Source organism: Strongylocentrotus purpuratus, unplaced genomic scaffold (genome assembly GCF_000002235.5).
Source record: "Strongylocentrotus purpuratus isolate Spur 01 unplaced genomic scaffold, Spur_5.0 spur5_scaffold_3, whole genome shotgun sequence".
Classification (NCBI taxonomy): Eukaryota; Metazoa; Echinodermata; class Echinoidea; order Camarodonta; family Strongylocentrotidae; genus Strongylocentrotus; species Strongylocentrotus purpuratus.
In genome coordinates this window covers 9,830,558-9,852,664 of record NW_022145609.1, presented here as the reverse complement: position 1 = coordinate 9,852,664, position 22,107 = coordinate 9,830,558, and the positions used below count along the sequence as shown (strand labels likewise).

The 22,107-nt window shown below is 38.0% G+C and overlaps 1 protein-coding gene across 1 annotated transcript in view; it reads left to right on the top strand.

The window, feature by feature from the left end:
• Window positions 1-22,107, top strand: part of LOC589888 (HEAT repeat-containing protein 1) — a 39,041-nt gene that overhangs the window by 310 nt on the left and 16,624 nt on the right. Inside the window, exons 2-26 of the mRNA XM_030996728.1 lie at window positions 2,165-2,323; window positions 2,991-3,207; window positions 3,722-3,863; window positions 4,478-4,579; window positions 5,120-5,404; window positions 6,090-6,175; window positions 6,597-6,842; window positions 7,268-7,375; window positions 7,792-7,909; window positions 8,554-8,655; window positions 9,633-9,728; window positions 10,372-10,460; window positions 11,897-12,108; window positions 12,810-12,916; window positions 13,655-13,858; window positions 14,369-14,594; window positions 14,949-15,112; window positions 15,566-15,758; window positions 16,606-16,790; window positions 17,239-17,445; window positions 18,050-18,289; window positions 18,777-18,908; window positions 19,319-19,410; window positions 20,400-20,570; window positions 21,273-21,391. Coding sequence (XP_030852588.1) covers window positions 2,179-2,323; window positions 2,991-3,207; window positions 3,722-3,863; window positions 4,478-4,579; window positions 5,120-5,404; window positions 6,090-6,175; window positions 6,597-6,842; window positions 7,268-7,375; window positions 7,792-7,909; window positions 8,554-8,655; window positions 9,633-9,728; window positions 10,372-10,460; window positions 11,897-12,108; window positions 12,810-12,916; window positions 13,655-13,858; window positions 14,369-14,594; window positions 14,949-15,112; window positions 15,566-15,758; window positions 16,606-16,790; window positions 17,239-17,445; window positions 18,050-18,289; window positions 18,777-18,908; window positions 19,319-19,410; window positions 20,400-20,570; window positions 21,273-21,391 — 3,988 coding nt within the window. The 5' untranslated portion in view covers window positions 2,165-2,178. The remainder of the gene's footprint in view (window positions 1-2,164; window positions 2,324-2,990; window positions 3,208-3,721; window positions 3,864-4,477; window positions 4,580-5,119; window positions 5,405-6,089; window positions 6,176-6,596; window positions 6,843-7,267; window positions 7,376-7,791; window positions 7,910-8,553; window positions 8,656-9,632; window positions 9,729-10,371; window positions 10,461-11,896; window positions 12,109-12,809; window positions 12,917-13,654; window positions 13,859-14,368; window positions 14,595-14,948; window positions 15,113-15,565; window positions 15,759-16,605; window positions 16,791-17,238; window positions 17,446-18,049; window positions 18,290-18,776; window positions 18,909-19,318; window positions 19,411-20,399; window positions 20,571-21,272; window positions 21,392-22,107) is intronic.

Below are 22,107 nucleotides of genomic sequence, written 5' to 3'. Positions count from 1 at the left end.
GTTGAGAGTGAGATTATATGAGAAGCGTTAGCGCGAGGGAGCGAAGCGACCAAGCCCGACCTAGCGCAGAGAGGGAGTGGGGGAGGGTGTGGGAGGTGGCTTCCCCCGGCCCCCCCCCCCCCCTCCTCTAGACTAGACCCCTAGTAGGGTGTCTGAACGATTTTTCAATTTTCAATTTGGGATCGTTTTTCACCATTTTTGTTTGATATTTGAATTAAAAATGTAATCAGAATAATACATTTCAAATTTCAAGTCTCGCCGATGTTTCTATCAAAAGATACAGCCCCTTCAAAACGCTGAAATATTCATAGCATTTTGCTCAGAATCGACGAAAAAGACGTACACGCAGAGTTATGTTGTTTTGCTAAATTTAGCCAAACAGCTGTATCGCGCGATATGCAAGCGTATGCATATCGTACGCAAGTTGCTCAGCCAATGCGCGACTTGCAAGCTTGAGCTACGCTGTCTCCGCGACACGTGCCATTGACTAGTATGGTTAGCGTTCGTCGCACAAAAAACCCGGAAGTGAATGCACGTTATAGTCAATGGCAATATCGCGGAGATGTCTCCGCGATATTGCCATTGACTACAACGTGTATTCACTTCCGGGGTTTATAGTGGGAACGGCCATCCATACTTTCATTCACTATAAGCGCACATGTTACGCGATGTAACCATGGTTTGGACTGAGCGGAGCTCACGCCTCCCTAATTAGCTGATTCCAAAAATGTGGGAGGGTATTTTCAAACTGTTATAACAAATGATCCCTTGGGGCTAGCAAAAAAAAAAGCATCTGGATATTATCCTTACGTCTAGCCCTGCTTAAGCCGCGGGGCGGCAGCTCAGGAAAGTGGCAAATTTTGGAGCTAGGATGCAAACAACATTTCAATCGCTATTTTGACCAAGATATTTTTAGAATTCTGGGGGTGGCCCCCGATGGGGAATATGGAGAAAAACCTGCTCTTTCATATGACACCTCATTTATTGAGTTTCACCTTCAGGATCATTTGTTATAAAGGTTTGAATTTCAAATTTTTTCATAAAATCATTGACCAATTTTGGATGGTCGCGCAATGCACGTAGACCACATAGGGAAGCGTACAATCTCTATGGGAAGGGTTTTAGCACACAACATTGGGTGCGCGATCAGACACCCTACCCCTAGAGCTTTTTCATTTTTCAAGGTGAAATTGTGTGTGATCTGGTGCATACTTCATAGATTATACAGGCCTGATAAAAACCCGATTTAAATCGGTTTCCCGATTTTTTTTATTTTTCCCGATTTTTTTCCGATTTTTTTTCTTCCCGATTTAAAAAAAAAAAAAAAAAAAAAAAATCCAGATTTTTTTTTTTTTTTTTTTTTTTTTACCAATTTTTTTTTTCTTCCCTATTTTATCCTGATTTTCCAGATTTCCCTCTTATTTTCTCTATTCTTCCCTATTTTGCCCTATTTTTCCCCCAATTTTCTTATTCGAAAGGGGGGAAATGTTGTTAGATGCCATTTTTTCCCCGCGAATCCTCTTTTTTTTTTACTCAAGGGGAGGCGTGGTTGAGGGGAAAACAAAAAACCTATTTTTTTTTTAGTGCTCACTATCACCCCTGATTATATTATCATTATAGCTAAAGGCAATATGGAGAGAGAAAATTGTTAACATGGAATACCAGCGAGGGAGGGGGGCGTCCCCCCCTCCCACAGTGTAGAGCTTTTTTATTTTTCAAGGTGAAATTGTGTGATCTGGTGCGTACTTTATAGCGTATTTTAAGATTATAGCTGAAGGCAATATGGAGAGAGAAAATCATACAGACTAACAAAGAGATAAAGACAATTATTTACAAGGAATACCTGATTGTTCGCCCCTGGGCTAGGCGAAGAGCAAGGTGCTGAGGGCCCCACGCGCTCTCTCTCTCAGACAAAGCCACAGGCAAGTTTTTGTTCAAGTTTAAGTTCTTACATAATCACGCCATTTTTCACTCTCAAAACTCACTTTGTGTTTTTATAATCCCTCTCACTCTATGCTACTGTATGAAGTAATATTAGGCCCTCTTTAAAAACAAAGCACAGAACCGTGAAATCTTTGATCATTGGAATTGTCAACTGTTACTGATGACGTACTCAAGCCCCTATTTATAACAATAGCATCCATGTTTGAAATCTCTTTCCTAGGTTAGCAAGCAGTCATGACATCTTTAGCCCAGCAGCTTCAGAGGTTGGCTGTACCTGAGGCAAGGGCTGCTGTCGCTGCTCAGAGGAAAGACAGAAAGTCCTTACTCTTTGACCCTGCCGAGGCTGGAGGACTAGACAAAGATACATTCTATGCCATCGGTAAGTATTTTAGTCTTGAAATTGAAAATTGATTGAAATTTGATTGTTTGATTATTTCATCCGCTATAATGTTTGTGTCATCCAGTATAGAAAACAGCTATGGTGGAAACACTGGAAATAAGTATTGTTAACCTTTCGGTCGAGAGGAATTCCTGGTACTACAAATATAGTCCCTTCCCAGATTTACCAACTAATTCACTATCCTTCTTGGAAAACAAAGTCTTGCATCAAATATATTCGTTGTGTAATCAGCTCCTAAAATAAGTGTTAATCATGAAACTACTTGATAATTAAAAAGTGTCATGTTATTTGTTTATTTGGTGACTTTGTGAAGCAGCTATGAAAATCAAGATACAGATCCATGATACAGTGAAACATTTATTTAAAGAGCACTCAAAGGAGACAAGAAAAGTGGACTTTAAAAGCAGTATCTACAGGTTCCGTTAATACAAGTGTCAAGTGAAACTCTGCTCAATGGTAACAAAACATGTTGTCTCTTTAGACAGTTGGTCTGATGTTTATGTCTTGAACTAAGAGATGAAAGTATATGTATGCCACCTGAGCTAGATTTCCCATATTTTACGCTCTTGCCTTTGATAGTAGCTATTAAATGATGAGATATATTCAATCAGTCATTGTTCTCTTTCTTTTTAATATTTGTGAAAAGGTGTCAATGGTTTGCAAGAGTTGCAGGGCATCGATCCTCGATTCCACGACCTTGAGAGTCTTCTATTCGATGAGGCATCCAAGTCACTGGAACGTTCCATTGAGAATAGGGAGATCAACGATAAACTAGACAAGAAGATCAGGCAATTCTTGTTGACTGTCTCCCCCTACTTCCTCCTGAAACCAGCGCAGAAGGCTATTGAATGGCTAGTTTACAGGTCTGTTTAAATTCTTATGCTTGTTTATAATGTTCTGAGCAGCAGTTACTTCATATTTTTTAAATAAACTAATGTGTACTGATAAAATTGACTTGACTATGTTAATATGACATTTTACTTCCAGCTATAACAAATATAACCCTAACCTATTGTTTAGATAGTGTTAGATACCTTGATGCACAAATTTAAGTGAAATGTGATGATGATCTTGATTCTAGTTAAGGGAATAATTACCACAGACAAAGGGGATTGAGAGGGACATTGGGAGGGGAGAGAAAGGGGCACTTGGAAGGGGTAGAGGGTCTACTGTAGGCAACAAAGTGACAACAATTATTAACATTATGAAATTTCCCATCTTCTTTTGAAAGCATGTTAGAAGTTTTCTCATTTCTTGACTCATTGACATACATGGATCAGAATTCTTCTACATCATGTACAATAGTCTTATAAATATGTTTTTTAGTTGTATTTTGTTAATCCAGTACTCTTGCAATCCATTTTTTTAACCTCAAAGGTTTCATATCCAGGAGTACAATACCGATGACCTGATGATGTGTGTGCTTCCATACCATGAGACCAAAATCTTTGTCAGAGCTGTTCAGCTTCTCAACCTCAAGAATAAGAAAAGCAAGTGGAATTGGTTGGAGCGTATTCAGGTAAGTATTTCACAGCCTTTTGTTGTGATGTGTAAACTAAATAAAGTAGATTAAAGGGGTTGTAGCATGACGAGACTCCGTGTCTTTCCCATGGCCTGACTCAGGGCAAATGGGGTATACAACTACGGACGACTCAACCTCAGTATTAACGTATGTGCCACATTCGCGAAACCGAAGCGTGAGGAGAACTTCGGTCTGTATCTTAAATGCTAGCGCACGCTGACCATTAATCAAGTCCATTTGTTTACGTGCAATTGTCAAAAAGAATTGTCAAAAGATAGTGTGAACCAGTATTTGCCATGCTACACCCCCTTTAAGCCCTAGCAATCTGGCTGGCCTTGAGTACCAATATCCTTTGGACCTGCCCTCGAGTTACTAGTTCCCACGTAATGAACCGTTTCCATGTATCAACCTTATATCAAGATAAGATGTGCTTTCTGCCTACCCTTCTTGTGGTGATGCTGGTTGACAGAATTAAGACATCTGAAGATTTTTACTAGTAGGCTTCACAAATTAACTTTAACTGAGGGCTGTTGTACATAGGACGGATAACACTTTTTCAGTATTGCTTGATATTGTATGTTTACTATGTTTGTTCGTTTTCCATTTTTCAGAAACCTGGTGTGAGTTTGTCCAGGCTTTCCCTTGTAACCCACTGCATCTCTGACAGAGGATTTCTTCATTTCATCTGTGAACTCCCTCTGCTTGCAATCAAGGTAATGACGAGTCTAAACATAATCATACCTTTATTTGTTCAGTAGGAGACTGTATTATTGACTTAGTGCATTGTTTATAATTCTCAGTTGCTTGTCATGCATCATTAATGTACACAAAAAAGTTATTGACACATGAAGGGATATATTGATGTCATAATTGGCATTGTTTTCTAATGGTTCTTTGTAAATATCCCTCTAATGATACTCTCAAAATGTATGATTTTGAACATACTCACTTTTTTACACTCACATATATGTATAAAACTGTTATTTCTGGAGTATATATTATACACAGCCATGAGTATCACCTCATTCGTTGGTTTAGGGATGATTGTCGAAGGGTTGACTGTTTAATCATTTTTATACCCATTTGAAGCTACACTGTGGGATGTGCCACACTGCTATTGCCTTTGACAATTACAATACTAAAAAAAATTCTTCATCTTTTACATATAAGGTTCATAAGGTTCATCTTTATTGTCCATCGTGTTACATGGTATCACCACTTTATTTACTCTATGTATATTCTTTCCATTTTAGGCTCACAAGAAGACTGTCCTACCCGGGGGTTCCCCTAACCCACCCTCCAACGCTCCTCTCCGCGTCATGTTCACCTTCTATGCTGCCACCGTCGTCTCGGCCATCTCGTCGCCGGGGGCGATCAAGGAAGTCTTCTTGGCCTCCATCCTCCCATTCCTCCTACGAGGTCTGAAGCTGGACTACCTGGATTATAATGGTGCTACCTACATGATCGTCTGCCAGCTCGGTGTGTCTGCCATGCTCAAGAACACGCTCCTGGAGCCACTCATGGAAGCCATGTGCCAGGTGGGTAACAGGCTCTTTATAAAGTCTGCCACTGTTAGGTTGATATTTGAACAAGATATGAGTAGACATGAAGTGGCCATTTTATTTTGTTAGATGTTCATTCAGCATAAATATCTTCCAGACAAAACCAACAAATATGTGTATCAGCTTACTACTCAGTTTGAAGCCTATTTATTGATGAAACTTGCCCATCAATTGTTATAAAAATCAACTATTGGACTACTTTGAATTTTCATGAGATAGCAGCATCGCAATTGGTTTGTTTGTGGTACCAGTTGTTCGTCAATAAAAGAAAGATTTTTAAAACCATTTGTTCCAATACGGGTGAAAACTAATTTGTATAACGCCTCCCGACTCTGCTACCTTTATCTATGTGAGCTTTAATACAAATGTCAGCTTTTAGATGCTGCTGATAAGTTCGGGCTTGCATGGTGATGTAGATATACAGTAGGCTTACAGTTGCACCTTGTGAGAGAGAGAGACGGGGGAGGAGAGCAGCTTTGTTACCATGACTTTATACACAATGGCCCCCAAGGTTAAATGAAAACATTAATTATTTAACTCTTGCCCAAAACAATCCCCTTATAGTTGTTTGTAATGTGGAGTCATGGGAATAAGCAAACCGTGATAAAAGACAGAGAACTTCTCTTTTTGTTAATTTTAGACATTTATTTTTCTCTTTTAGCATGTGAATGCTGAGATGATCCAGCAGATGTTAGGGTGCTTAGCAGTGTTGTGTAGGACTCAGAACATCAAACAGCTTCCTGGAAAGTAAGTGGAGAGATGTTATGTAATTTATCTTTTAATAACCATTTGGAATAAATATCTATATTTTATGCAGAGTAAACATATTTGCAACTAAATTGGTAATATAATTTTATTTTTATTTTTTAAAGGTAACCCTTAATTCAAGGAGTATTAAGTACACCATGAGTGTAGAGAGACATGAAAGCAAACGATTTGTACTGAAGATAATTGTCATTTGTATATCGATTTCAAATGCCCCAATCTTTCTTCAGGACATTTTAAAGGAAAAGGATGGCTTTAATAATGCAACAGTATAAAAAAATGTGTATATTACATAGATAATCTGGCAATGTAATTGAAATTTCAGTTGATTGAAGAGGAAATTTCTGTACATCGTCCAATGGCTTGGTCTGATATATCGTTCACAATGTGTAATCTCTTTCAGAGTGATGTTCCAGATCTGTGCCTTGCCGAAGGTCTTGATCTCCCTCGCCCAGCTGTCTAAGTCACACAACATCACCCCTCTGCTCGCTGCCCTGCTCCCTCACCTGACTACCGCAGCTATCAATGCAGAAGTCAGTGAGGACATTGAATTTCCAGAGGGGTGCAAGGAGCTGGATCTGATAGCCTCCCTGACTGGAATTCTGAGAGAGATCCATGTTGAGAGCCACATTGTGGTTGACACTGCAAGGTGATGAAAATGCATTTTGAAATGAAAATTTCCATGTACATGTAGTTGGTATTATTTGTTTGAAATCTATTGTAGATGTAATTACGTCTTTGTGTTTGGCAAGTCATTAGGGTTATTCTCTGTCATGAGATTTCGGGCTGACAAGGGCAGGACCATTTGAAGTAAAAAAAATTCTAAGAACCTATTTGTTAAGAGCCACTATTAATAATAAAGCAAAGTGGAAGAAAAGGAAAGAGAAGAGAAGAGAAGTGGGAGGGATGGAGGGGAGAGGAAAAGCGGTTAGATGGTGTGAAAGGGTCAGAGTAGGAACGGTCAAACAGATATAAAAATCATTCAGAGAAATGTCTTCTATAAAATCTATTTTTGTCGTTTGTTTTATTTCATCATTATTTCAACATTTCTATATTTCCCCATTGGGTTAATAGGTGTCTTCTCCATGGGTATGTGTCTGCATGTACCGATGGCCTCGATGACGAACGCAGGAGAGACCTCAGAGAGAAGATCGCCCCTGTAGTGCAGAGCTTGGAAAGGAGGTAATATAAAGTTTGTGTTCATAATAATATTCTGTTCTTGTGCACAGTATATCACCTTATGATATAACATACATTTGCAGTCCCAAAGAGTTATGGAAATTATTGCCTTCGCTTGAGGTTCAGCCACCGTCATCAGCACACAGTGGATTTCAAGGAATCATCTTCAATACTAGGTGCCCATTAACCTTACTTGTTGATTGTGGCAAATTTTAATTAATATCAGCATGATAATATTTTGGCAGGGATTCGAACCCTGTACCTTGTGGTTCCCAGTTTGGTGACTTATCCACTAGGCCACAACACATCTACCCATGTATAAATACAATTTGTTTCAAAATTGCTCAACCTTGTATCAGTGATCATAAACTTAGTTCACTACCTTTTCAATCCTACTTTTTCTTTGCCTTTAATTCTAGGTTTCCTGAAGCAATGGATTTGATTCTTGAGTCTTACCTAGCGGAGGTTGAGGATCAAGATAAGCAGCAGTATGTCCAGGATTTTGTCTCTATGTATTCAGGAGGCATGAAACATCAGGTAATTCTTTTTTTATTTATTTGCTGATGTACTCTTTAAAATATCTCATGTTTTTTTCTTCTCGTTGATGTCACGCAATACGTATGAGATGGGAAAGTTTTAGATTCATGGGACTTTCAGATTCTTTAGGACCAATGGCAATTCTCAAAAGAAAAAGGGCACAAATTCAGCTCTCTTTATCATGGTGGTCGTTTTTATTGTATGGTTTGTTCATACATTTGATTTTGATGTCGCATTCAGTTTTGCTGATGATGGCTTTCAAAGGTTTTTTTTTATGTGGAGAGATTTTGAGAATTCTTCTTACCTGTCTGTTTTATTTCCTCTCAATTTTAAATTAATTTTAAGTCATTTTTAATATTTCAATTTCTCTTGTTTTTATCTTTCTCTATTGTTTAGTATACTTTGGATCTATTGTCTTTTTCATTTGAGTGTTCAAAGTCAAATTTTATTTTATTTAATTTCAATAAAAGCATATACACATATAAATCAGAAATACTGCACAGATGCAAATCGTCAAACATGGAATCGAGGGTATAATGTAAAGATAGTCCCCTTATGAAAAAATCACAGCAAAAAAGATTTAAATTTTGATAGCATTTCAATAAGCAGTATGATTTAACATTTCATTTTCAATCTCTTGCCAGCTTCTCCCTGAAGCTAACACAAGCCTGGTATTGAGTCTCAACCATGCCAATCCAGATGTGAGAAGAATGGCCGTCAATCACATCCACAATCTCATTCAACAGGTATGTAGCTGTCTTTAAACCACTTGAATGCTATCGGCTTAAAACGCGTTTATAACCCCTGTGCTACAGCATTTTTGTACTGTTCAAAAAATGTACGCTGTATACGAAAAGGCCAGCTTTTTTTTGAAAGAGCGCCATCTACTGTTCAAGACCTGTATAACATTGCAGTGCTCATTACACAACTTAGGGTTAGGCAGTGTGCAGTGCTACGGTCTTGAAAGTGCAATGCCCTAAGCATGTACATGTACGTGGTATTCACAGGCATGCGAGAGCGAGACCACGTACATGTACGTGGTCCACAGTCAAGTGGTTGATACCAGTTATTCATTTTGAGACTGTTCTCTTGTTGTGAGATTTTTGTATTCTGACACTATATCTTTGGGATACTCTTCATCTAGAAAATATGCAATCCACATGTATAAAGGATTCTAAGCAATACATTTGAGGAAAGTTTGAGGATCATTATGAATATTTAATGATAATGTAATGATAATTTTTAAATGACAATAATAATAATATGTCTTGTTTACCCAGGGTAGCCTCATCAGTATTAATACTGTTCTCCTATCTTTAGCAAAGTTACCATGAAAAGTTACAATGAAAAGGCGCTCAAGCATGCAAGGAATTTCATTCTTCTGGGTACCCATTGTACGCCTACAAATATATTTTACAATGATATTAGTATTAGTCAATAGTTACAGTACTCCATGCAAGAACAGTGGCATTATGTAAATACCCCTGAAGTGGGCTCTTCACCATATATTTTTTTTATTTTGTGATATTGTTAAAAAAAATAAAAAATTAAACCACATAAACTTGAATGTTAATGCTATTCAAGATAATCATTAGCCTAATATAATCAGTATTCAATAAACATGTAGTCATATATGCTGTTTTCAAGTTTTTGTTTAATTCCTCCCCCCCCCCCCCCCCCCTCTCTCTCTCTCTCTCTCTCTCTCTCTCTCTCTCTCTCAAAGGGAGGAGAGTTAGAGCCATTTTTCCAGGAGAGTCTGCTTCAGAGACTACAAGATGATTCCCTCTCTGTAGTAGGTGCTGTCCTGCAGATTGATGAGGTAAGAAAGAAACTCAAACTTCAAACTTCTCTTCAGAAAAGGCTTACAATTTCAACTTCGGTATGCACCATGTGACTCTCTTCCTTTCCCTACCTCTGATTTCTTATATCCTCCTCTTTCCTCTACCTCTGTGGTACTTATGCACTCCTCTTATCACTGTTAGACTTCTTTTACTCCCCATCTGATCTGCTTCTAACTCATCCTGCTTGAATAAGATCAGCTTCTAGTATATTAGTTATCATTCTTTTATGTTGTAAATGTTTGAGCAAATAATAATAAATAATTGTTGTGATTAATTTCCTCAGTAAAACCTGTATATATATGTAACTAAAAACCACCCAAGAGAAGCAACGAAAAGTGGTTCCTTCATATATTTGTCAATGTAAATCAATCTTGAGAAATTAGAAGTGCTGTCTATACAGACAGGTGGTCTTATTATACAGGTGCTTGTTATTGAAGGTTTGACTTTATTTGTAAATCATTCTTTGTAAAAATATACCAGTGACAAACAAATGACCAAATAGGATATAAATATTGAATATAATTTTTGTTTAAATGTTGTGATACAAGTTTTGAATCATTGCTGTATGTAGTGCATGTTTTACACCTAGTCATAGATTATTATCATTGCTTTCTATTTCAGTGCCTTTGTGAGTTGCTCCCTGCGGATCCAGTGTTAGCAGCTCTCCAGAAACTCCTCAACAAAAGGAAGAAGAGGCATGGTGATGATTGGTAAGTAAAAATTCATATGACATCAACTCAGGTGTAGGATTCCAAACATGTTTCTCTTCTCTATCGCAGTACAATGATGCCTTTCTGTGATGCTTTGTATACAGACAATCAAAGGATAAGGATTCTTTGAAGAAAAGGTTGGATTTCTTGATACAAGTCTTTTCTCTGATTTCTTATGACTCTTTTAGAGACTTCAGATGAGAATGAAATGAAAAATCATTATATCTGTTTCTTCATTCTACATTTCTTCTTCATTGGATGTTTATAACCAGGTTCTCAAAATTCATCTACGCAACGATGATCATGAATTTCTGTTAATTTAAAACCCCACTGTACTACTTGTAGCTACTTGCTCCCTCTATGTAGAAAACAATGACTAAGCAGTGCCCGTTGGTCCCCCATGATCATCTTTATGCCTCCGTTACGAAGTAGCCGGAGGCATTATGTTTTCGGGTTGTCCGTCCGTACGTACGTACGTACGTCTGTACATATGTACGTCCCGTTCTCGTGATCGCGTTATCTGAAGAACTGGTTGATGGATTCCTGCCAAAGTTTAGTCATGTATGTATCTTGTAGAGCCGATGAACTGATTAGATTTTGGGGTTACGAGGTCAAAGGTCAAAGGTCACAGGGCTCATTATGTATGCAAAACGAGCTCGTGATCGCGTTATCTGAAGAACTGGTTGATGGATTCCTGCCAAACTTTGGTCATGTATGTATCTAGTAGAGCCGATGAACTGATTAGATTTTGGGGTCACGAGGTCAAAGGTCAAAGGTCACAGGGCTCGTTATGTATGCAAACGAGCTCGTGATCGCGTTATCTGAAGAACCGATTGATGGATTGCTGCCAAACTTAGGTCATGTATGTTACTTGCAAAGCTGAAAAACTGATTAGATTTTGAGGTCACGATGTCAAAGGTCAAAGGCCACAGGGCTCATTATGTATGCAAAACGAGCTTGTGATCGCGTTATCTGAAGAACCGATTGATGGATTGCTGCCAAACTTAGGTCATGTATGTTACTTGCAGAGCCGATGAACTGATTAGATGTAGGGGTCACAAGGTCAAAGGTCATGGGCTCATTATGTATGCAAAAATAGCTTGTAATCACAATATTCTGAGAACCTGTTAATGGATTACAATTGAACTTGAATTCGAAAAATTTCTTCTGTTTTGGTTTGTAAAATTGCTCTATGACGGAGGCATCATTTTCGATTGCGCGCAGTCGAAGTTCCATCTAGTTTTCTTATGTAAATTGAGAGATGAGTTGATGAGATAGCAACCTGTCAATGACCATGCTGGGTGCTCTAATCCCCCGGCCAAACGAGTACAGGCGGGCTTTAAGCTGATTTGATTAATGTCTGTAAATTGATGGGAAACTGTTTAATGTGTGTACGAGTGTTATATAGATGGATTTATCATCATTTTTATTATTAGGGGCAACATGGTCAAAGGAGCAATCAAGATCATCACCAGCCAAACCTTCATCTCCAAGGCCCCTCACCTGGTAGATGATGCGGTTGCCATGACGATACCACACATCTTCCTAACCACCCAAGCAAACTCTAGCTTGGAGTTGGAGCTTCGAGCTGCAATTGCTAGATCCCACATGGTCACTAGTCATCCACTAATGAAAGGCTTAAAATCTGGTGAGTTACAATTATACACATTGTTATTTCTTTCTGTGGATAAATATAGACTTTGTATTTGTGTTAAAGCCCCACTGCACTATTTATAGCTGCTTGGGATCGCTATATATCAAACAATGCCTAATCGGTGACAGCTGGTCCCCCATGGTCCCCTTTTTCTTATGTTAATTGAGAGCTGATTTAATGAGATAACCACCTGTCAGTGACCATTCAGGGAGGTCTAATCCCTCCTGGCCAAACTAGTGCAGAGGGGCTTTGAATTTGTGATCATTTTGATTTGTTGCCATTCGTCTTGCATTACAGACAGTGGTTGATGCTAATGGATATTGATATTAGTATCCATACTACGGATTTTACTCTGGATTTTGAAAGAAAATTTGAAAGAATTTAGCAGAATAGAAATGATAATCACCATATAGACATTTAAGAAGTTAGAATACATGAATGTATCTTTGATTAAGTATTATATTGACCCCAAAGAGACACTAAAAGCTGGAAATTTAAACAAGAAAAATCCATTGGAAGAACAAATTCCCTTTTGATGGTTTAAGAGGAGTAAGATTTATTTTTCAAATAGGAGATAGTATAATCTGAATGTTTAAAAAAAAAAAAAAAATGATTGTAATGTATGATATGATCCCAATATTTAATCAATGGCACCGTTTTATAAGATTGTTCTTTCTTATTCCCATATCCCATAGCCTTGTCATCCAAAAAAACAGCGAATGAAAGGCAGACAACCACCAAGATTTTAGATCTTTTGGGCAAGAACATGGCTGCCATGAAGCAAGAAGATATGGACAAGATGGTGAGTGTCTTTTCATGAAAGTCTCATCCCACTCTTAGCCTTTACAGGATCAAGATTGCATCCACACTCTTAAAGCGGGACTGCACTACTTGTAGCTACTTGCGCCCTCTATATAGCAAACAATGCCTAAGCGGTACCCGTTGGTCCCCCATGATCACCTTTTTCTTATGTTAATTGAGAGCTGATTTGATGAGATAACCACCTGTCAGTGACCATGCAGGGAGGTCTAATTACTCATGGCCAAACTAGTGCAGAGAGGCTTTTAAGAGGTCAAAATATTTATTTTTGATTGATGAATTAAGATGTTTCCTTGCAGGTCAATTGGTGACATGCTTGAGTAGGAAGACTGGTGTTCAAACAAGATTTTAGTTTTACGGTATCTTCTCCAATAAAAAATTGATTTCCTTTTCAAAACACATCTTAGCAAAATGAAAGCTTTTGTCATCAAGAAAGAACTCATAGTGTAAGTTGTCAAACCTTCATATCTTGGGATATGTAGCAAATTGTGTTTTGCTTCCATCATCTTTTATTGCACACATGTACTATGTATGTTACACTTTCTTTTATTTGAAATAATACTTGATAAGCCAATATTTACATCATACAATTTCTTGGACATCCCCAGGTCCATATAGTTTTTCTATCACTGTTAAGACTTTGATTTGTTGATCAAAAAAAATGAATACGGAAGGTTCAATTTCCTGTTGGCTTATTGAATAAACTGTTGCCTTTGCCCAGGTTTCATCTCTGCTCTCTCATCTGGACGCCACATCCAAACCTGAGGCTTACAGGCTGATTGTAACCACCGTCCTCCTACGAGCCCTGCAACACATTCATGACAATGAATCCAAGCTCTACATGGCCAGGAAACTTCTTGCAGTGCTGGAAGTAGATACATTGAAGACTTGTCATAAGAACATTGAACTAATCAGGATGGAGCAGGTATGTCGTATGGTGTTACTACTTGTAACACTTTATATTTACAATTTTAAAAAGAAGTAAATTTTCATAAATGAAGGATTGACTAATAATTGAATAATTCATTCATACATTGTTAGATCAGAGCCAGAAGGGCATTAACTCTGTGTTAAAGTATATATGCTTTAAAGTCCTTTTTACTCCAAGTAGACGACTTGTTCTTTTATTACCAGGTAAATACAGATAAATGAAAATGGCTCAAAGGTGTGTGTGTGTGTTTGTATAATTATTTTGCAAGTATCAATCTGACTTGTTATTGTTATTCTGCCATTGATTGTTGTTAAAGAAGGGGGGGGGGAAGAATGATTAGGTGGAGGAAGCTATAACCAATTGTTATATGTCTCCTCATTTTTCCTTTATGTGAGTTCATGGAACTAATTAAGAAAATATCACAGCATTTTGCAAGAGATGAATACACAAAAGAAAAAGGCTTTTAATATTCTTATCTTCACTGACAATTTGTAAAACTCACAGGGGGAGAATGGAGGAGAGCAAGATGGCCCCCTCCAGGCAACAGGTGTTCCATCTACAGGTCTCCCTCCCCAGCTACACACTCACCTGTCAGCCCTGCTAACACTGAAGAGAAAGCACCGTGTAGCTGGCACGGTATACCTTCATTCATCCCAGGTACAGACCATGGTATGGGCACTGGAAAGCATGGTGCTCTCTCTTGCACCATCCGTGTCATCCCTAACACCTGGTGAGTATCTAGGAAATGTTGTTATTTAGCATATTTTCATGAGCTGATAAGATTGTTAGACCTTATGATCGAGGGGTAGAATGTATTTTAAGGTACTTTAATCTTTTTTGTTGTTAATGCAGTTGTGTTGTTACTATTTCAAAATCAAGTTGATGAGTTTGTGCCCTTTTGCAAGGCATTGAACTTACTTTTTGCTTTACCAGCACTCTGTTTAAATAATGTCACCGATATCAGCCAAGAATTTGTTTATTCGATGTGGAGTGAGCTACTCACTAGTATATTTAGTCACCTAGGAATGCAAGGAAATAACATGTAATATGTACCTAGGAATCTTATGAAACTATTTTTTTACAGATTCAAAATGGTGGGTCCCTGGAACAGAGGCAGGTCATGTCGGAGGTCAGTTTGTGACCTTTATGCTCCAGCTTGTTGACCTCTTGACCCGAGGGTCATCTGAGTGTCATCTGAAGGACAAGACCAGGCAAGGATTTAGGAGTATTATACACAGTGTCATCAAGGTATAGTTATCTAATAATTATTGACCATTTCTCTATATGAATAATATTTTCATTTTGTGGAGGAATGCTAGCACACTGACATACAAATTAAATTCTTTTTCATTTTTTATCCAATGATAATTGCAAAATACGTCATTCTTGTCATTATATTCTGTGTAATACAATTCTCAGAAAAAATACTTGACTATGGAAATGATATTTGTAAATTAAAAAATTTCTTTCATAAGCTTGGTGCAGTGTAGCTGTTGATTCCTTTGTAAGGGCCCTGATGTAGAACAGCATTAATGCTGATGAGGCTTTCCAGGGTTAACAAAATTATTATTGTAGTTATCTGCAAAATATACAAATGGAACATGGCAAGAGTGACAATGCGTGTATTGATTAATATCTCAAGTTGTTTTATTACCTTTTATCCCAATGTGATTCCACTGGTTTCCATTTGATTCATTACAGAATCTGTTCAAAGATTCCACAAGTTTCCTCAAGCTGCTCAGCATTGGATGGATCGGTCATGTGACACCCTCTCAGCCAATGGGATTCAAGCCTTCTCCGCTGTTTCAAGTGCGATGTCTCAACATGGCTTCCGCTATCTTTGGCTCCATGGAGGAAGACGAACTCCATTCTCTTTTGGGGAAGGAGAGTTTTGGTAAGTTAATAGTAAAATTTCTTTTCTTGTACTGTCATGTGTGAACTTGTAGATATAAAAGAAGAAGCAGGCTACTCTTTTGCAAGAGCAGTGTGTCATTAATGCTGGGACTACGGGAACGTGTCTCTTAATACAATCCTTACTGTTTTCTAACCTAACAAAGTTATTTGGAGTTACAGGGGGCTTAAGAAAGTGAAATGTCCTATCTTCATTTGCCACACTCGACCTGGTGAGGTAAATGGGTACTGGCAGGAATTAATTCCTTGAAATGCTAGAGCGCTGTAATGGCAGCTAGGCTAAAGCCGGGGTAATAATCAATGTGCCTCAGAATAGAATTTATAGATAGACGGTGCTATAGAAATGACTATAATTTTATTAGTGAAGCAAAACATCTAGCATATTCTACACTCTCTATCTACATTTACTTTGTTTTTGTTACTCCTAGCAAACCTGTGTGTAGTTGTCTATATATGTGCAAACAATATAGAAGACCTCGCTGTTTCATTCATTTCATGAAGCTTGCCATAATTCATAAACTGTAACGTAAGGGTGGACAAATAATGGTGAAAATTTGTATTGAATTCCTGGGATGTTGTGAAGAATAGGGCCCCATTTCACAAAACTTGTCATCAGTGACAAATGACAGTTTTTGTTATAAGCTAGTGAAATCCTTGCTTCTGATTGGTTATCAGCAGATTTGTCACTGATTTTGTCATTTGTCATTGAAAAAAGGCTTTGTGAGACGGGTCCCAGGTTTTCAATTTCATTGCGTTATTACATGACATGTACGTGTTCAAATTAAGATTGATTCATCGTCTTTTGTTGTGTGCCTCTCACCTTCTTGCAGTTCTACCTTGTCTACTGATCGCACTGTCCAGTCATCTGGAGCCTGTGAGAGCTGTGACGAATGGATGCCTGCAGACTGTCAGTGATGGTTACCATGGAGACAGTGCCGGCCCCTACCATTGGCTCATCCAGCGACTACGCAAGAAGACAGAATCTATTGAACTAGATTCTGGATATATCAAACAGGTGTGCAAGGGAGAAAAAGAATTAAGCTGTTGTTTAACTTTAAATAATTTATTTTTTTAATGAGGGTCAGACTTACTGAAAACAATGTTGTTTAAGTAATACATAAAATTGCACAGTGCCACATTTTATTGATCAGTATTTTGTTTTGAATGTAGAAAGAACTGACTTTTATTTTTTACTATCAATATATCTGTTGTTACAAGCATCTGAACTGCAAATGCAATTATATCCATGAAATATTTCATTTTCATATGAGCAAGGCTCATATTGCCTCCCTAAGAGTACACTGTTTCAAATGTTGACTCTCATAAGTGTTCATGACCATAAAATAAGGAAACTGCAGCAATACCCATTCTCTTTAGAAACAATCATAAAATTCAGTCAGCCGAGCATGTATTTAATGGATGGTATTGTGGTGACTATTATTATTTCAATTTGATGAATTCAGGCTCTTGGGAACTCCCTCATGAAGGCCAACAAAGTACCAGACGTCACTTTCCCAAAGCAGAAGAAAACAGAACCTGATGCGAAAGGAGCTTCTGCCTTACAGGCAAGGCAATGCTTGGAATGGATCCTAGACTATGTGAAGCAAGAGGGCATTCCACATCATGCACAGAGATCACTTCTTGAGCTCATTGAGCTAGTAGATTCAGAAGTAAGTTGCTGATTTTACTTGGAAATTTTTATTTTACAGTTAGATTGTTTACTACATATCTGATTATATTTTTGCATGTTGTAAGATCATGTATAAGATGTGCAGGGTACAAGATTACCATGAGGTTGCCATTCACTTTATTTCTGAATTTATGAATATCAACCTGTAGCGGTTGTGTATATTACTTTGATAGGAAGCACCTATTCCGCATTGATTTACTTTTCCTTATTCTAAATGTAGTTGAATCAATGCTGATCATGTAATACTGCCCCCCCCCCACCAAAAATATAAAAATAATAAGAAGACCTGTTTTTATTGTATTCCCTATATTAATAGTTTTCGCTACAATAGTGGCAGGAGAAAAGTTATATATAGCGATTGGGATGATTTCGCTACACTGGTGGCAGGAGAAAAGTTATATATAGCGATTGGGATGATTTCGCTACACTGGTGGCAGGAGAAAAGTTATATATAGCGATTGGGATGATTTTGCTACAATGGTGGCAGCGGTGGGATTTCTATTAATTAACCCCCTCCGCGATTTCCCTGCAATACTATTTGTTGTGACTTCCGGTATAATAATACCCTTCTCCCTGCTTTACAGATTGTGCTATCATCGCTTCTGGACCTTCTCCAAGACCTCCTAGTCCAGGCCTTCGTCGAGGAGGGCTCCCTCAGTGTTGACCAGACGCACAGCTTGCAGTGTATCCTGAGTCACCTGACCCCTCAGACGGCTCACCTGATGTCTGAGCAGAAGAGTCTAGACCTCCTACTGGAGGTGCTGAGTCGGGAGAAGCCGGTCTGCGGAGGATTGGCTTCTCCATCAGAGATGGCTTTTAAACAGGTGTGTTGGTCAATTACTGACTCCTCTGTTGCCTTTCTAATGCTAGACCTGTTTCCCTGAAGTCTACTCTTGAAAACGCATCCAGACATGACATGATATCAGCTAAGTGCATGTAAAAATTGATGTATTACAGCACACAGATTACAGAGTACTTTTAGGGGGCCTTTGTTGTGTGCATGTGTATATTTTGTTTGCACCCATTTGCAAATCATTTGCATGTAATGTGATTTCTTTTTTCTGTTTTTTTTTTTTTGAGGGGGGGGGGGTCTGTATCATTTGTTTAAAACATCTTAAACTATTATGAACTTTGACAGGGATAGATGGGCAGTGTACTGTAGCAATAACATGTCAAAATTATCTTCCATCAGTTGTTAATATTGTCTTATTATCCTTTGGTACAAGGTCAGACAATATGCCTGCCTAAATCACCTTGAGTGAGAATTGCTCTTTTGCAAATCATTGAATAATATCAACATTTTCTTTGCAGATGACTGGAGCATTCTTCACAGCCCTTCCTACAGCCGATGTCCAGCAGTCAGTACTGGCCAGACTGATTGACCTGCAGGTGGACACACACAATTCAGCTACAGCTAATCATCTGGCTAAGGTTTTTAAGAAGGTCAGTAAGAAAGAATTAGAATTCAAGAGAGAATTAGAAGTTAAGAGAGAGAGTGTGTTACATGAAAAACTTGTATTAAAGCCTGTCTGTACTAGATTGGCCAGGGGGATTAGACCTCCCTGCAAGGTCACTGACAGATGGTTATCTCATCAAATCAGCTCTCAATCAACACAAGAAAAAGAGGATCATGGGGGACCAACAGGCACTGATTAGGTATTGTTTGTTTGTTAGAGGGCGCAGGTAGCTATAAGTAGTGCAGTGGGGCTTTAAGATGTATTGTAGTAAAAGGAAATTGTTTCATTTGTAAGAGACTGATGATGCAATACTGATTCAGTTTAATCAGACAAAGTAAATTTGAGCAACATAAACACGTGATAAGAATTAAATGCATACTTTTGTTTGGCATTCAGCTTCCACTGACTGCAGCACAGGTTGTGAAAGAGCTCACGCAGATAACGGCAGGTCAGAAACCGAAGAGTGTCAAGGATGCCAGAAGAGTGAGGTAAATCAATCATTTTATTTTGGTACAAGTATAATGAAATTTATATCCTACTTTGCTGTATCTTTCTGCCCCATAGTTCATATTTGTCAATTTCATAGTTACCATTTGTTTGTAAATGTAGGACAGTTTTTACAGAAAACATTCATAAATGCAGAGTATGATTCTTCAAAAGCTTGTAAACACATTCAAAAAGTTAAACTCTATTATGCAACCCCTACTATTCCACTTAGTTTACAAAATTATTATTGAATATTACAAACATTTTTTATTCAGCATTTTAATTCTCTGTTTCATTGTGAAGTTCATAAAAGTTGTGTATGAAATGTTGAAACAGCAAGAAATTAACTCTAATTTAAATCTTAACTCGTAGACTACTAAATTCTCAAATTCTTATAGGCTTAATACAGGGACTACTCGGTTCCAGACCTGCCAACCTGTACGATTTAGTCATATTTTGTATGATTTTTAGAAGCAAATACGACAGTACGATTTTCCTTAATAAAATATGATTTTCAAAAAAAAAAATATATATATATATATATATCAGTGTGTGTGCCATTTTCAATGGCAAAATGCCCATTCTGTCCTGTAAAGTATCCTACAAGCATCTCACATCAGCAATTTGGGGATGTTCATTGGTTCATCGAACTCAACAGTCGTGACAAAATCAGGCATATTCAACCAATGATCCATACAAAAATTCTTCCTGTATGTAGGAACTGTAAGAGGCATCCGCGTAAGAGTCCGTGTTTATTTTTAAAAATACAACTTTTGTCAGTAAAATACAACTTTTGGGAATAAAGAATACAGTTTTTGAACTCCACAGGTTGGCAGGTCTGCGGTTCCCGTAGGTAGTGGGTTAACATGTGGTACAACATTCAAATCCTTGGATGTGATTTGCAACTCTCACATGAAAGTGGTTAGACTGGTTAGCAATTAGTCAACAGTTAATGATTCTCGAAACCCCCATTCTTTGATTTGATTTTCAGGCAAAAGCAGAAGACGACCAATGTGGACGATCCGTCGTCGCAGGCCGCAACAAGCGAGGGCCGGGTGTGGCAGAGGGTCATGACTATCTTGGAGAATCTACAGCAGAGGAAACTAGGGAAGATGGAGGGCAGGCATACTATCGTACCCACGCTCTTCACCATCCTCAGCCTGTAAGTTATTATTGCATATTCATTCAGTAGTAGTAGTGGTGATTATTTTACCTGACTGCTAAGAAAGCATAAATGCTTGGTAGTAAGCAACCAGAGGACCGACGGCTTTAGGTCCTCTCCGAGGGACCTAGTAATGAGGATTAATGCTTTACAAAAGGGCACAAGCGCATTGCCTTGGTTTCGAACCCGGGTTGCTGGATTATAAGACTGCTCTACCAACTGAGCTACCGCGCCTCCTCTAACCTGTCTATAAAGACCACCCAAGGGAAACAGGAAAAACTTGCTTATGCAGACATGTAGCCTTTCTAGACAGGTCCAACAACGCACATTTCTTCCTTTTGAGAAGCAATAGAGGTGACCCCTACATACAGGTGGCTTTTACCGCTAAGACAGGTTTGACTGTACATTCAGAATTTATCTATAGGGGCCATTATTGCGAATGAGAGAGAGAGAGAGAGAGTAGCTGCTGATGACAAATAACAAAATACAGTGACAAATCTGCTGATAACCAATCAGAAGCAAAGATTTCACTAGCTTATAACAAAAACTGTCATATGTCACTTGTGAAATGGGGCCCTGGAAAGTCATGGAAAGATGACAACAAATCTTCCAAAGACATGGAGAGTCATGGAAATAAAGTGCATAAGACCTCTCATGCATTTCTTACATTTATACTCTTCTTTTTAACATTGCTGCTTGTAGGTGCCTTGAGCTACCCGCCACTGATCAGGGATCTACTGAATACATCAAGCAACTCCTTCTCACCACCATCCTCAACATCTGTGATCATCTGGGCGATACAGACGCAGAAGAAGAAGCAGGTATGATCTCTTCACTGTACAGTCAAACCTGTCTATAGCGACCGACCAAGGGAAACACAAAAAGTGGTCTTTGTAGACAGGTTCCTTTAGTACATGTTTCATTGAGAAACTATTTTCAAGGGAAACAAAAAATGTGGTCCTTGTAGGCAGGCGGTCTTTGTGGACAGATGGTCACTAAAGCAGGTTTGACTGTATGATCTCTACACTGTATTTTGTTCATGTCTGAAATTGTAAATTTTAAGATTACAAACCAAAGCAACTACCATTTAATTCATAAAATGTATTTATTTGTCCAAACTAAGTTTAATATGGACATATGTTTCACTCACATGTAAAATAAAGGCTTAGACATACAGTAGTTTACAAAGAACATCAATAGGATACAATATATGGATACATTTTGGTGATGACAAAATAATAATCTTTTATAAATGTAATGCTTCCTGGGAGAAATTTCAATTATTTAAACATATTTGTGGCTAACACTCAGTAAATAAGATCGATTGATCGATCTGTATTGAAAAACAAGTCTGAAATAATCTGAAAAAAAGTCAGAAAGATTTGTTCTGACTTTTTTTTCAAAACAGATCGATTAATCGATCTTATTTACTGGGTTTAAGCCACAAATACATGTAGGTTTAAATAATTAAAAAATAATAATCATACATAATATTGATTTTTGTTTGGTTATGGCTTGTTTAGTTTCCCTCAATTTC